The sequence below is a fragment of the Chiloscyllium plagiosum genome, chromosome 42 (assembly GCF_004010195.1).
Source record: "Chiloscyllium plagiosum isolate BGI_BamShark_2017 chromosome 42, ASM401019v2, whole genome shotgun sequence".
In the NCBI taxonomy this organism is placed as follows: Eukaryota; Metazoa; Chordata; class Chondrichthyes; order Orectolobiformes; family Hemiscylliidae; genus Chiloscyllium; species Chiloscyllium plagiosum.
The window spans coordinates 249,362-264,923 of NC_057751.1; the positions used below are offsets into that span (position 1 = coordinate 249,362).

Genomic DNA, 15,562 nt, shown 5'->3' on the forward strand with positions numbered 1-15,562 from the left:
AAAGATTAGCCATGATCTTACTGAATGGTGGTACAGATTCAGGGGACAGAATGGCCTGCTCCCCACTGTATTTTTCTAACCCTCACCATTGTTGAGTCTGTAACCAGTGAGTCTTTCCTCAGATAAGATTGCTGGATTCATTTTGGAGAATGAAACACAGAGTTGGGGTGTGTTTGAAAAGACTCAGACCAAGGTATTTAACTCTTTTTCTCAGAGACACGATTTCCAATTACACTTTGTAATAAAGCAGATCTAAGCACATAAATATGGGCCCTGTATCATGGTGAGGTGCCAAAGCTCAGGGAATGGTCCTGTCAGACTGCTCCAAGCACCCTGTGTCTAAAGACCCAGTCTAGAAGCTCTAATAGCTGACCTAGGCTGACCCTCCCAGTATAATATCACAGGAATGTTGTCCTGCCACATTTCTGGAAAGGACACAAAAACGTACCACCTGCCTCAGGCATATAAATTAACCTCCCAGTGGCAATGGGCAGAATAGGGGAATTAAAGGCTGAGTGCAGATTATCTGGATGCTATTGCAGTGTTGTCTGTGGGATCTTGCTGTGCGACTGTGACTGCTGTCTCTCCTCAGTGACAGCAGTGCCTGCAATTTGAAGAGGTGCTACAATCATGAAAGGCCCAAGTGAACGTACATTTCCCTTTTAAATAAAAAAGGTGACACTGTTCACATTCTGCGAGGGAAGAATTACTTCACAATGGCTAATCTAAAGAGCCCCAAACAAATCCAGGTCAAAGATTCAGAAAACCTGCAATCTTTGTTTTGTTGTTCGGCTGGGGTCAAAGATTAATCCACAAAATGCCATCATTCCTTTATTAAATCAATCAAATAAGCAGGTATTTGACAAAGGGGATCCACACTGGCTGTCTGGAGGGTTTCAGAGGTCAGTCTTGCATCTGACCAGCTCATGAGCTCCCCTCTGCTTCCTGGAACCGTTTCTGAGCATGTTTCTCACAGTACATCTGATCTTGAAACCAGAAATGGCCTCTCATGCTGAGGTTCAGGCCACAGTCAGTGCAGGCGTAGCACTGCTGGTGCCGGTAACAGCCGTCTCGAATCTTCACCACCTCCGTCCTGTGACACGATAGAAATGACACAATGACAGAATCTTAAACTGCTGTCCCTCCAGTCACACACCCCTACAGCAGGTCAGGAAAAGTGGGACACCTTCCCTGGCTCATCCCATACAAGTCAAATGGATTGATCCCAGGCTGCGAAGACAGAGTGGTTTAGTCTGGGATCCAGGAACCATTGCTGATGTGTTATTGAACTGGATCTAGAACAGGCAGCGTGGGTTTCTTGCTGTTCCCGTGTAGCTTTGTTTTTTGCGCACCCACCTCCTCTTGCCCCTTCCACCTTTGGCTAATTACAATCCCTTGAGCCAAGCTGGACAATACTCACGTAATGCTTGATCCACATTTCTCACACACACGATATTTGGGCACTGGTGTGTTTGGGGCGGAGGGAGAGAATCTTCCCGGGAACTGAACTACTGCTCCTGGTCAGGGTAGAGGCGAAGGAGAAAAGGAGACTTTGTCACACCCAGCGAACAACTTTCCTCCCTCCCCAGCTCCACCATCCGTCATATGCTCCCCTGCTCCTGTAGCCTCTCTGTCTCTTCCACACCATCCTCCTAACATCTCAAAATCTCCCACCTCCACCAGCCAGCTCTGCCCCTCCTCACCGTCCTGGTCTGCATCCAGTGCCTCCTGAAGCTGACGGAAACGATTGGATTGTCGAGGAGGTTCCTTTGCAGCTCGGTTCTCCTGGATCATCTTATAAACCTCCGAGTCTTTGTCGATATGATTTGAGGAACGCCGATCTGGGACCCTGGGGGCAGTGGGACAAATGGGGATGTGGCCAAAAATCAGTCAAAACCCATTTTAATAACTATCTCACCACCTGCCCCAGTACCCACTTCACCGCCCACCCACCCGGGCAGCACCCACCTCACTGCCCACCTACCCGGGCAGCACCCACCTCACCACCACCCACCCAGACAGCACCCACCTCAACACCCACCTACCCGGGCAGCACCCACCTCACCACCCCCCGCCCAGCAGCACCCACCTCACCACCACCCACCCTGGCCGTCTGTTAAACCTCTTTGGATCAAGCAGCACACAAATAGCTGCAGGTTCAGGAGTAATGGGATTAAAAGTTTGAATCAATATTTGCAAACTGCTTTGCTACAGTGCATTTAATAGTAAAAGAGCACAGCTGGTCAGGCAGCATCACAGGAGCAGGAAAATCGACTTTTCGGGCCAGAGCCCTCAATTCCTGATGAAGGGCTCCAGCCCGAAACATCGATTCTCCTGCTCCTCGGATGCTGCCTGACCTGCTGTGCTTTTCCAGCAACACACTCTCGACTCTGATCTCCAGCATCTGCAGTCCTCACTGTCTCCCATTTAATAGTAATACCTCAGCTGAAGTACTGTGAGTAGTTGTAGACACCACATTATAGGAACAAAGTGAGCAGACGAGAGAGTGAGTGTAGAACATTACAAGAATGGTTCCAGGAATGAGAAACTTCAGTGATGTTGAAGGAAATTGGGGTGTTCTTCTTAGAGAGGAGGTGGCTGAGAGATTTAAGAGAGGATTTTGAAAATCACAAGCAGGCTGGACAGAGTAGATCAGGAGAAAGTATTCACACTGGTAAAAGGAACAAGAACAAGAGGGACATAGATTTAATGCTATGTGCAAACAAAGCAAGGGTGATGTGAGAAAAAAAACTTGTTCACACAGCAAGTAGTTAGGGTCTGGAGTGCACAGGCTGGAAATGTGGTGAAGGCAGATTCAGTTGAAGCATTCGGGGGGGGGGCATTAGATGGTTACTTGGATAGAAATAGTGTGTAGGCAAATGGGGAAAAAGCAGCAGAATTGCACAGTGTCATGATGCTCATTTGGAGAGCCAGTGAAGACCTGATGAGCTGAATGGCCCCCTCCTGGATTCTAACACTTAGGTCAAAAGACCCTTCACAGGAACACAAACGGTTAAAGTTTGATGTTCACCACATTGAGGCAGATGAGCAAACACCAAGGAGGAAGTCAGCTTTCCAAAAACGCAAATCCGAAAATGAAGGGCCCAAGTCTCTGATGGGAGAGGGAATATTGCCTGTGATATCTTGCCGTACTCTGCTCGTCGCAGCCTGCCCCCCAGAATACTATCTGAACCGGCCCCTTTCACATCACTCATCAACTGCGAAAAGTCTTTCTCTGGTTGTACAATCTCCTGAGGTAGTGAAAGGTGCTATTGAAAAGCTAGTCCTTATGTTAATGGTGTGTGGCATGCTGCGGACACATTGGCACGTACCTGTTGCTCAGAGCGGCAGAGCTGGGAGAGTGTGATCTTTCAGTCCTATGCCTTACCTCCGAGGGACTCGAGTCTGTGGAGTGGCTCACTCTGGGCACAGAGTAGGAACTGGAGACAGGAGAGAGGCTCCTGCGGACCTGAATCCCTGCTTGGAATCCCTGAAAAAGCAATCAGAAGCAGCAAGGATCAAGACACCAAAGCATCAAACCGACTGAGGGCAAGAGGAGAAAGGCCTTTTGCCCCTCACCAGGAGACTGGGAACAAAGAGATATCCTCCATACATTTGGGCCTTGATGCTCACAAAATTGCTTGTGTCTACGTTAAATCATCCTTCCTCACTGTTTTCAGTGTCTGAGCACCAGCAAGACATCCTGAGACTCAACAGGAGTCACAGAGATCCAGGGTTACCCCCACTGACATACATAGTCTCTGTCTCTCTCTCTCTCTCTCAGCAGTTCTGCACATCCAGGGTCCTGGGATCACTCACCTTCGGCACCATATTTCCCCGAAATGCTGTCTCCTCCTTCTCTTCTGAGCTCCAAGCTGGGGATACAGTCCTGGAATCAAATGAGAATTCAATCCATGTTCAGCACCATTCGCACCATTGCAGATACTGAAATATTGAAGGGTATTTGGATCCTTGTTTTCCTGATATATATTAATGACGTGGATCTTGATGTATAGGGGACAATTTCAAAGTTGGAAGATGACATGCACTTTGAAGAATTATTAACTTTGAGGACTGTGTAGAACTCAAGAAGATCATTGTCAAGTTGTTGGAGTGGGCAGATAGGTGGCAGATGAGGTTATAGTCATAGAGATATACTTGGGTCTAACTTGTCCATGTCAACCAGATATCCTAAATTAATCTAGTCCCAGCGGTCAGCACTTCACCCATATCTCTCTAACCCTTCCTATTCATATACCTGTCCAGATGCCTTTTAAATGTTGTAATTGTATTAGCCTCCAACACTTCCTCTGGCAGCTCATTCCATACATGCACCATCCTCTGTGTGAAAAAGTTGTTCCTTAGGTCCCTTTTAAATCTTTCCCCTCTCACCTAAACCTGTGCCATCTAATTCTGGACTCCCCCCCCACTCCAGGGAAAAGACGTTGTCCGTTTACCCTATCCATTCCCCGAATTATTTTATAAACCTCGATAAGGTCACCCCTCTGCCTGTGACGTTCCAGGGAAAACAGCTCCAGCCTATCCAGCCTCTCGGTGCAGCTCAAATGCACCAATCCTGGCCAACATCCTCACAAATCTTTTCTGAACTCTTTCAAGTTTCACAACATCCTTCAATTAGCAGGGAGAACAGAATTGCATGCAGTGTTCCGAAACTGCCCTAACCAATGTTCTGTACAGCCATAACACGACCTCCCAACTCCTATATTCCATGCACTGACCAATAAAGTAAACACATCAAATGCCTCTTCACTATCCTGTCTGCATGTTATCCACTGTCAAGGTTCAATGCAGAGAAGCATGAGGTGGTGCACTTTGGTCAGAAAACCAGTGAAAGACAATAGAATTGTACCCCCTATTTTATGAAGGAATATAGGGACTGGATGTTTATGTGCAGAGATCGTTGAAGTTGGCAGATGAAGAGAGCAGGGAGGAGAAAGTGAGGACTGCAGATGCTGGAGACCAGAGTTGAAAAATGTGGTGCTGGAAAAGCGCAGCAGGTCAGGCAGCATCCAAGGAGCAGGAGAATCAGAGAGCAGTAAATAATGCATATTGTTCTCGGTTTTCTTGACAGCAGCAGAAAAGATGACGTTGTACAAGACAAAGGACAAACACCTTACCCAGAGGAGACAGACATGTTCAAATAGAATTCCCCTCCAAAGGTTTCAACTGACTCAGAACAGTGACAGAGATTGGCCATGCAGAAGTGGACTCACCTCATGTTAGTATTGGGAGAGATGGATTTCTGATCAGGTGCAGGAGAGAGGGATCGGACAGATGTGAGGTTTGGGGATCGTGGACTGTTGCTTGCACTCCACCTTCTCTTGACAAGGTTCGTATTCTCATCCTTGTCCGTGTGTAGGACACTCTTGGAGAGAGCAAAGAGGAAAAGGGAAAATTAGTCCAATTTCTCAAAACGTGAGAATTTCCTCCCAAGCCTTAATTCAACATCTGCATTATGATAGTCTAACAGTCAATGAGCAACACACTCCCTTTTAAAATGTAGGCAATATCAATCAACTTGCTCACAGCAGCCTTCCTCTGGCAGTGTGGTACTCCCACCATACCTCCCCTCTGATAATGTGGCAATCCAGTATTACTGAGGTGATATTTGGATTCTCTGAATGTACTGGTATGGGGATAGATTGGGAAGGGGGACGGAGGTGGCTCAGTAATGATCTTGCTGAATGAAGAGAAAACCCCACAGGCCACATAACCTCTTCCTGCTCCTGATGTTCCAGCTGAAGGTTTGGGGTCAATCCCAGGTCAGTACTGTCAGAATGTTCCGAGATTCCTGAGAGGTAGATGAACAGAGAGAGGTAAAGGTGTTTATGCTGCTTGGTACCATCCCTGCCTCTGAGCCAGCAGGCTGTGGTTCATGTCCCACCTGTACAACCCCTATACAAGTAGATTCAGAAATACCTGGACAGAGACAGGGAGAGACACAATGTTACCATCTTAAGTTTGTGCAGCCCAAACACAGTGCATATGAATCTAGAGGAACCTGGAGGCAGAGTAAATGCAGACAGTGAACCAGTGTGGTACTCTGTGCAATGGAAGTGATTTGGCAGTACTGTGGAGCAAGGCTGAAGCAGACTGGAACCCCCTCTGTACCCTGCAACCAATACTCACCTCGAATCTCTGTGCAAGGAAAGTGTTTGTGGGAGATCCATCAAGGGGTCCAGGGGAACCTGCCTCTGGCCTTCAACAAACAAAAAAAAAAGCCACAATGAGACATCACAGCATTGAAAATCAAATTACTTCCATCATTAGGAAGACCAAGCCGTTGTAGTTAAACTTCCCTACACAAGACATTGATTTCAAATCTGCAATTACCCCCATCTCACTCAAATCTATCAGTGCTACAGTAAGGTGCTGTTGTGGGGTAGTGGTAACAACTCTTGCTCTGGACCAGGAGGCCTGGGTTTATGTCCCATCTGCTCAAGGTCTGTAATAACATACATGAACAAATGGATGAGAGAACATAGAATAAGTATTGAGTTCATTAATGGACGAAACAAACCTATGGAAACACATGCTCAAATCCTGAAAGCTGCAGTTTGAGAATTTCAGTGAGAGGTAAACCCGAGTGATAGTGAGGCCCCAGATTCACATCACTGCCCCACTCCTCCCCTTCCAGGGAAGAGGAGTCCTATTCTCGTCCAGAATGTCCCACTGTGACCGGGTGGACTCAGACTGGCCGGATGTCCACCTGACAGACCAGGTTCCAGTGATTCAGGAAGTGATGGGTAAAATGGACAGCAGTCCGACTCTTGGATCTGGAATATGGAAAACACCGAGACTTGGGTATGATACAACAGGCCTGCTCGTCATTACCCTGTTTGGGCAAAAATCACTGGGACAGACCCTCTCACATTAACCCACATGCAATAGGGCCAGACAGCATTTACCACCATTTCTCGTAGGTACCAACTGAGGAATACTCCGAGACCATCTCAGTGTACATTACCCTCCCGACCCAACTCCCTCTTAGTCTCCCAGAACCCTTCACCCCTTTCATCTCAACCCATTCCCTAAGGTCTATATTCTCCTCCCTCATCAGCTTGAACCATCTCCCCCTCTGGCCTATTCCACCCCGTTACCCATTTCCCCCAAACCCTGAAGGAAGGCACTGGGAGAAAGGGAGCAGACTGGCTTTTAAAGCAGCAGCCCCAGTTATAGCCAATCAGGTCAGTGGGAATTTAGAAAGGGTGGGTGAAGAGGAAGAGTTCAACAGACACACAAACACACGTACAGACACTAACAGGTCTCGTACCCCCGAAGCCTCTGAATGGGACAGAAGGAAGGGCAGGTCATAAAGTCGCTGCAACATTGCCCGATTCCTGCTCCATTTGTTGTAGTTACAGACACGGTTTACCCAAATTACACTGAGCCCAACCTGGTTCCTCTCCAGCCTGGAACTGAGAAAACCTGTCCTCTCCTTTAGTCCCTGCATTAGCAGAGGTACTGGAACATACTCCATGTCCATGCGCAGAGTCAGACTGAGGGAGAGATGACCACCAGAGTATCCCTCACCTACCTCTCCTCCAAGTGGATCCTCAGCCACAGTCAACACAGGATTGATCGACAGACATAGCTGACGACTTGCCTCACTCAGTGGCAGGCAGCAGCCTGTACACTGGTGTTGTTCATCTGAAATTTTCCACAGTTCGGCATTTCAGACCGCGTCCCCAAACTTCTGCATCTCTCACAGCCACACACCTCTCAATGTCGAGGATGAGATCCCCTTCACACATTCTGATCCGGTTCTGAGCCTCCATGTTGAGCATGTCAGAGGTTTCAGTCCCATTGATGCTCGTGATCAGGTCTCCCAGCCGGAGATCCACTAAGTCTGCTTTGCTCCCACTAGTGACCTATGAGTAGAGAAGGTAAAGAGAGGGGTTCATAATCTAAAAAAAAAAGAGTTCTGTTTGTCTCTTTACTTCTGGTGCCCAGTGCCAGCTGGATCGGTGAATTATGGACACCGGATAATTGGCATGAGGAGCAGGGCTGTAGGGCGTAGACAAGAGATTGAGACGCAGGTAAATTTGTTTTCGTTTTGCAGAGGAAGCTGCTGTGATCCCAGGCATGCTGCCTAAAAGGAACAGTGATGGAAACAGCTGAAACAAAAACTTTCAAAAGAGAATTAGATAAATACATCATCACTGTCAGAGTTGCACCCATCCAGGCCAGTGGAGAGTACTCCATCACACTCCTGACTCGTCCATTGAAGATTGTGGACAGCCTTTGCATGGTCAGGACTTGAGTTATTCACTGTAGTATTCTGATCCTCTGACCTGCTCAGGTATAGTTAGTCCAGTCCAGTTTCTGGTCAATGGTAAACCCCAGGAGGTTAACGGTAGGGAATTCCGTGACAGTAATGCCACTGAATGTGAAAGGGAAGTTTAAGAGTAGATTCCGTCTCAAATGCTCGTTGCCTGGCTCTGTGTGGAGTCTGTGTAACTTTCCCCTCATCAATACAAGCTGGATATTGTCCAGCAAACAGCATATGGACACAGGTTGCCTCATGATGTGGGGCAGGGCACAGTGTGATTGTGACAGAGGACCAGAGATCTTTATGGTGAAGGGACAGTAGTACGCTTGGCCAGAGCTGCGATCTGTGTTGGGTGACAATCACAGGTAGGCCAGCAGGAAAGTGTTGAAACAAACCTGGTTTCAGCAGCACTGCAGAGACAGGATATAGACCAGCATGAGGCCCCACTCATGTGCCACTTAACCGCACGGGCTTGCCAAAATATTAGATGTAAAGGCAGCCAGTAGGAGTCAGAATCCAAACTGGCTCACAACCAGACAACGGTAAGACAGTTGAGAAATGTGAACAAATATCGATGCGGAGACAGTATCAAAGGGCAAAACAGGCAAGGTTTTGTTTCAACCCCAGTTCAAAATTATACTGGCTCTTTACTGCCATTGATAGGGAAACAAGGTGTGGGAATATATACAGCAAAACTGAGGAGCCAGAATAAGGACAAGGTGACAATTGTTCAGATTGGGTGGAACCCAGAAACCATTCCAACGTCCTACAGCAAAAGAGCTCAGTTTCCACATTTTAACAAAGGGTGGAACAAGATCTCAATCGCCAAGAGTACTCGACTGACCAGACAGAGAGGTGGACGGCAAAAGGACACAAAGATAGCAAGGAGGCAGAGAGAAAGAACAAGGGAGGGAAAAAGTGAGAGAGTTTCAAAAGAAAACGTGAAAACAGAGACAGGACAGAGAAGCAGATGGAGGGATAGCAGAAAGAGAGAAGAAGTGACAAAAACAGAGAAGCAGGCAGACAGGAAGAGAGAGAGAGAAGAGGGTTGGAAGCGGAAGGATTAAAATGCTCTCAAAAGGTCAATGGTATCGAGGGTTCTGATGGAATCTGGCTCTGAGCTCATCATCTCAATGCCCCAAGTATTAACCACATCCCAGTACATGAGCAAATGAACATGCAGTGACTGTCAACCAATGGAACTGCTGTTAAAACACTGCTGGTTGGTGAACTCCACCTGCTGTGAACACGTGACAGCAATCCCCATACAGTCCCAGACAACTGACTCCTGATACCCTCAGGGCGAATGCAGGGAGGGGGTTAATGAATGCCGCTCTGCTAGTTACACCCATTTTCTGGGAATGACTTAAAAATAAACACTGGCAGCTGACGTGTCTCAGAAACTGGCTTCAGTGAGTGCAGGGCAGCAATACGAGGGCTCAGCTGATACCACAAATGGGGCAACGTGCACAGCACAGCATTCAGCTCCAACCCTGCTTGAAACATCCTGACCTGAGAACTCGGAATTAAATCTCTCCTCATCCTTCCCAATCCCCCGGACTCCGGCTAGTTTCCCCAGCCCTCCACGTCTGTGTAATTCCTCATTTCCAGCTCCATTTGAGGGAATCCCTTCTGATATCCCAAGTGTCTGCTTCCTTCGATGGAGCATCTCTCTCCAGATGAGGTCCAGCCAGTGTCAGTCATGCTTTCCTTTACACACAGCTACTTTTGTAGTGTCTGCCCAGAGAAGGAAAGCTGACAATCTCATTTTAAACACTGACACTAAAATGCTGCTCCCCAATCAATAACATTGGTCTTAATGCACCTTCTCCTCCCAACACCCCACCATCACCCTCACTAGGGGTCACAGCGACACTGAAAACCTGATGTTAAGTTCCACTGTCAGCAAAGCATCAGACTGCTGCAAGAACTGACAGACCCATTCACATCCTTGAGGGAGGCAAAGCTTCTATCTTTGTCACCTCTGCATTGTGTGGTTAATTTTCAACTGCCCTCCCAATCAGCTTTAGGAGGGATGCCCACATCCAGGGAGCGTTTGACAGGGGACAGTGTCGGGGGAGCTTTATTCTGAATCTAACCTTTTGCTGCCCCAATCCTGGCAATGTTTGATGGGACAGTGTTGAGGAAGCTTTACTTTGTGTCAAATGCCTTGTACCTTTTCTGACAGTATGAGCTGATAAATGAATGGATTATTTAGTGTTTGGTCAGGACAGGACTAGACATCGCCGGGGACGGGAGGATGAGACAGGGAGGCAGGCTTCAACAAAGCTCCCACCAAATTTCCTCGTTTGGAGCTACAGAGGAGGGAAAAGGTTGAAGAACTGAGCGGTGACAGACTAACCACTTTGACTACCAATCGGCAATAAGGGAAAATTTAGAGTGCGATATTTAATGTCGAGCTGATTTGGAAATTGGAGAGAACGTATAAACAGGAAAGAGGAAGGAGACATAGTACAGCAAGAAACCCCAGAAAACTGCTCATTCGCAAGCAGCACGTCATTGTCACAAAGTCCAGCTCAACCTCAATATCAGACATTGGAAAGACTGAGTGAGCACCCATACACTCCCAATTTAGTGGGCCGAGATGTACCATCCTGCAACCAAAACAGGATGGGCCACGACACTGACCTCTACTGACTGCCAAAACCCAAATATCCAGCTGACCAACTCCAACACTGAGCATTCAGTGACACAGGGAGAACTCATGTGGACAGGAAGGGATAGTGAATATGGACAAAGCCTCAATGAGGCTCTAGTGAAATATGATTATGAGAAGCCTCTCAGAACAAGGGTTAATGTTGGCCATTCACTGCATCAGAGAGGTAGGGGCCAGGGAGTACTGTTCCTGTTGGTTCATGATTTAGGAAACAGAATCAAGCTTCCTCCCTGAAAACAGAAAGGAAAATATGAAGAAACCTTTCAGCACAGGGAACGACAGAGGGACAGGATGGAACAGTATTTAACATGGGACTGGGCAAGAATGTTCAAGGCTGTTCAGAAATCATTTCTATTGACTTATTCCACATAGGCCCCAAGGCTTGAGCTGCTTTCTCTCAGTGTGTATCTGTACTCTCTGACTCTGCAGTTCAATGCCAAAGCTATCATTCTGATGTCCCTCAATCATGTCCAACCCCATTTATCTCTTTTGTTTTAAATGTGAATGGTGGATATCACTGGCTGGGCCAGCATTGACTGCCTGTCCCTACTTGCTCTTCAGAAGGTGGTGCTGAGCTGTCTTCTTGAACCACTGCAGTCCATGTGCTGGAGGTAGACCCACAATGCCCTAAGGGAGGGAATTCCAGGATTTTAACTAAGAGACACTGAAGGAATGGTGATGTATTTCCAAGTCAGAATGGTGAGTGACTTGGAGGGGAACTTGCAGGTGTTGGTGTTCCATGTATCTGCTGCCCTTGTCCTTCTGATTGGAAGTGGTCTTGGGTTTGGAAGGTGCTGCCTGAGGATCTTTGATGAATTTCTGCAGTGCATCTTGTAGATAGTGCACACTGCTGCTACTGAGCACTGGTGGTGGAGGGAGTGAATGCTTGTGGATGTGGTGCTACGCAAGCAGGCTGTTTTGTCCTGGATGATGTCGAGCTTCCCAAGTGTTGATGGAGTTGCATCCGTCCAGGCAAGTAGGGTGTAATCCATCATACTCCAGACTTGTGCCTTACAGATGATGAGCAGGCTTTGGGGAGTTATTCACTGTGGTATTCCAAGTCTCTGACCTCTTCAATGCAGGTGAGAGACATGGTGCCTGTCATTAAGGGTGGGAATGTAGGAAAGGGAGACAGAGACCATGGATAAATGAGTGTGGGGATAAAAAGACAATGCCTCACCGGTGGGGGTGAAGAGACGACAGAGTGAATGGGAGGACCAGAGGAACATCTAGAAATTGGAGAACTGAAATCTAAAGTGCTGAGGGGGGTGAGTGAGTCAGAGTCACAGAGATGTACAGAACGGAAACTGACCCTTCGGTCTAACTCAGCCATGCTGACCAGATATCCCAACTCAATCTAGTCCCACCTGCCAGGACCCAGCCCACATCCCTCCAAACCCTTCCTATTCACAGACTCATCCTTTTAAAAGTTGAAATTGTACCAGCCTCCACCACTTCCTCTGGCAGCTTCATTCCATACATGTACCTCCCTCTGTGTGAAAAAGTTGCCCCTTAGGTCTCTTTTATATCTTTCCCCTCTCACCCTAAACCTATGCCCTCTAGTTCTGGATTTCCTGACCCCAGGGAAAAGACCTTGTCTATTTATCATACCCATGCCCCTCATGATTTTGTAAACTTCTATAAGGTCACCCCTCAGCCTCTGATGCTCCTGGGAAAACAGCCCCAGCCTGTTCAGCCTCTCCCTGTAGCTGAAATCCTCCAACCCTGGCAACATCCTTGTAAATCTTTTCTAAACCCTTTCAAGTTTCACAACATCTTTCCGATAGGAAGGAGACCAATATTGCAAAAGTGGTCAAAACAATGTCCTGTACAGCCGCAACATGACCTCCCAACTCTGTACTCAATGCTCTGACCAATAAAGGAAAGCATATCAAACACCTCTTCACTATCCTATCTAGCTGCGACTCCAAAGTCTTTTTGTTCAGCAACACTCCCCAGGACCTCACCATTTAGCGTATAAGTCCTGCTCTGATTTGCTTTCCCAAAATGCAGCACCTTGAATTTATCTGAATTAAACTCCATCTGCCACTTCTCAGCCCATTGGCCCATCTGGTCAAGATCCTGTTGTAGTCTGAGGTAACCTTCTTCGCTGTCCACTACACCTCCAATTTTGGTGTTATGTGCAAACTTACTAACTATACTTCCTGTGTTTAAATCCAAATCATTTATATAAATGACGCAAAGTAGTGAACCCAGTACCGACCTTGTGGAACTCCACTGGTCACTGGCTTCCAGTCTGAAAAACAACCCTCTACCACCACCCTCTGTCTTCTACCTTTGAGCCAGTTCTGTATTCAAATGGCTGGTTCTCCCCATATTCAATGAGGTCTGGCCTTACTAACCAGTCTCCCATGGGGAACCTTGTCGAACACCTTACTGAAGTCCATATAGATCACATCTACCACTCTGCCCTCATCAATCCTCTTTGTTACTTCTTCAAAAAACTCAATCAAGTTTGTGAGACATGATTTCCCACACACAAAGCCATGTTGACTATCCCTAATCAGTCCTTGCCTTTCCAAATACATGTACATCCTGTCCCTCAGGATTCCCTCCAACAACTGGCCCACCACTGAGGTCAGGCTCACTGGTCTATAGTTCCCTGGTTTGTCCTTACCACTTCTCTTGAATAATGGCACCACATTACCCAACCTCCAGTCTTCCGGCACCTCACCCGTGACTATCGATGATACAAATATCTCAGCAAGAGGCCCAGCAATCACTTCTCTAGCTTCCCACAGAGTTCTTGGGTACACCTGGTCAGGTCATGGGGATTTATCCACCTTTACCCGTTTCAAGACATCCAACACTTTCTCCTCTGTAATATGGACATTTTTCAACATGTCACCATCTATTTCCCTGCAGTCTATATCTTCCATATCCTTCTCCACATTAAACACTGAGCTAGCTCTTCCAGCCAGGAGCACATACATTGCATTGCTGGTAAGTCACCTTATCCCAATCCAACAATTCCCATTTCCACAATTAGAGCTCTCCTACTAGCCATGAGATTTCAACCATGAGCCACACAGAGCAGAGGCAGTGAACTAGGCGCTACGCAAAGGCAGCAAACGTGACTCCCTGCCCAAGTCGCACTGTACCTGACGTTCCAGCAGAGCCAGCCAACAGAGTGCCCCTCACTCAGCCTAATTCCACCCCACAAAAGGCTTCGATCCACCCCCAAGGTCCCCGGGCACTCACCTTGGAGACGGTGATTTTCTTGTGAAAGTCTCTGCCGCCGGTAATACGGAATCCCCAGGGTCCGGGGCCACACAGTTTCACCGTCCGAGACATCTCGCTGCGCGTCTGCAAACTATCCAGACGGGCGCCCGCCCCTTAAACCTCCGGCTCCACCCTTCCATATCCCTCCCTCTGTCACACACTCCCTCCCGCTGCTCCTGCCTGCTCACCTTTATTAGAAATCCGGATCCTCCCAAATCTCCTGGCTCTGCTCTCAGAGAGCTATCACTCACTGACTCAGGTTGAGACACAAACCATCAACCCAGCTCCCACCAGGAACAGGGTGAGTCGCAGTTGAACTGTGCTGCCGTCCACAGTCAAATAGCCGTCCATTTCAGGCGTGTCTCCATTCAAGGGGAGTTGAGGCGGAAGCATGTAGAGTTCAGACGGCCACTCGGCTTGCTCCTGACCGAGCCCTGTTGTAGGTGGAACACTTTCACAAAACCCAAAACGTTGCTTCATCATTAATCTCCTAAAAACCAGAAGTCAATTCCTCAGTCCTCTTCCAATTCAAATACCACAATTCTTAAATGTTTGCTCTGGTGATGAAATCCCTCCATTGTCTTTCCCTTTCCCTGTCTCTGTTACTCAACTCACTCCCCACAGCTCTCTCTCTCAATATTTACTTGCACAAGATCTTGGAGCACAGTTCGGCTATTCAGCCCATTGAGTCTGTTCTGCAGGTAGATGGAGTTTCTTCAGTCTGTTCCAAGGCCTTCTGAAACCTCTCCAGCAGCCTCTGAGTGTCCCCCGTTTGTGGAGAGGTTTTGTTCATTTTCAATGTGGAGAAACAGGGAGTGCTGAGGGCTAAACTCAGCTCAAAGCCAATCGTGAGCAGCTCCCAGTGCACCGTGCTACTTGTCCCCACCTTCTAAACGCTGAACAAATTCAGACCTCAGGTCAGCATTTATTGCCGGTCCCTAGTTGCCCTTTGAGAAGGTAGGGTGAGCTGCTTTCTTGAACCGCTGCAGTCCATGTGCTGGAGGTAGATTTGCAATGTTCCTCAGGGAGGGAATTGCAGATTTTAACTAAGCGACACTGAAGGAACGGTGACTTCTGTTTTTGTCCCTGATTCACAGTGTGAGCGGTTCTTTTGGTTTTTATTCAGATCTTAGGTTGTAAAATTAAAATTCCACAGCCCTCCTGATCAAGCACGAATTGCTTTCTCATAAGATTGCTGGAAAGGCCAACTGTTTCCCAAAGCAGCGTTGCATGAAGGGAACTTGGACAGAACTGGGCCTCACCTTGCTCCGATGCCACACAATGTACCTGACTCCTTCCTGATGCCCTCAGGCAGTTAGGGAGGGGCAATGAATGTGGCTTTGCCAGTT

The 15,562-nt window shown here is 47.7% G+C and overlaps 1 protein-coding gene across 2 annotated transcripts; it reads right to left on the reverse strand.

The window, feature by feature from the left end:
• Nucleotides 1–818: 818 nt before the first annotated feature.
• On the reverse strand, nt 819–14,532 carry pdlim2 (PDZ and LIM domain 2 (mystique)). Of its 2 annotated transcripts, none has more exons than XM_043681154.1 (9): nt 14,402–14,532; nt 7,741–7,892; nt 6,151–6,220; nt 5,235–5,386; nt 3,820–3,889; nt 3,333–3,490; nt 1,704–1,849; nt 1,421–1,517; nt 819–1,093 (listed from the first exon to the last, which is right to left on the reverse strand). In XM_043681154.1, exons 2-9 carry the CDS (start codon nt 7,806–7,808, stop codon nt 925–927), a joined length of 930 nt encoding a protein of 309 aa, XP_043537089.1. In that variant the 5' UTR covers nt 7,809–7,892; nt 14,402–14,532; the 3' UTR covers nt 819–924. The 2 variants fall into 2 exon arrangements, with proteins under 2 accessions (XP_043537089.1, XP_043537088.1); XM_043681153.1 differs by lacking the exon at nt 14,402–14,532 and adding an exon at nt 14,193–14,330.
• Between the last annotated feature and the right edge of the window lie 1,030 nt (nt 14,533–15,562).

Coding starts and splice junctions, on each gene's coding strand:
- pdlim2 (XM_043681153.1), bottom strand. CDS start 14,285: ATGTCTCGGACGGTGAAACTGTGTGGCCCCGGACCCTGGGGATTCCGT. Junction 1,518..1,703: donor ACTGGATGCAGACCAGGACG/GTGAGGAGGGGC, acceptor TACCCTGACCAG/GAGCAGTAGTTCAGTTCCCG. Junction 1,094..1,420: donor AAATGTGGATCAAGCATTAC/GTGAGTATTGTC, acceptor ATCGTGTCACAG/GACGGAGGTGGTGAAGATTC.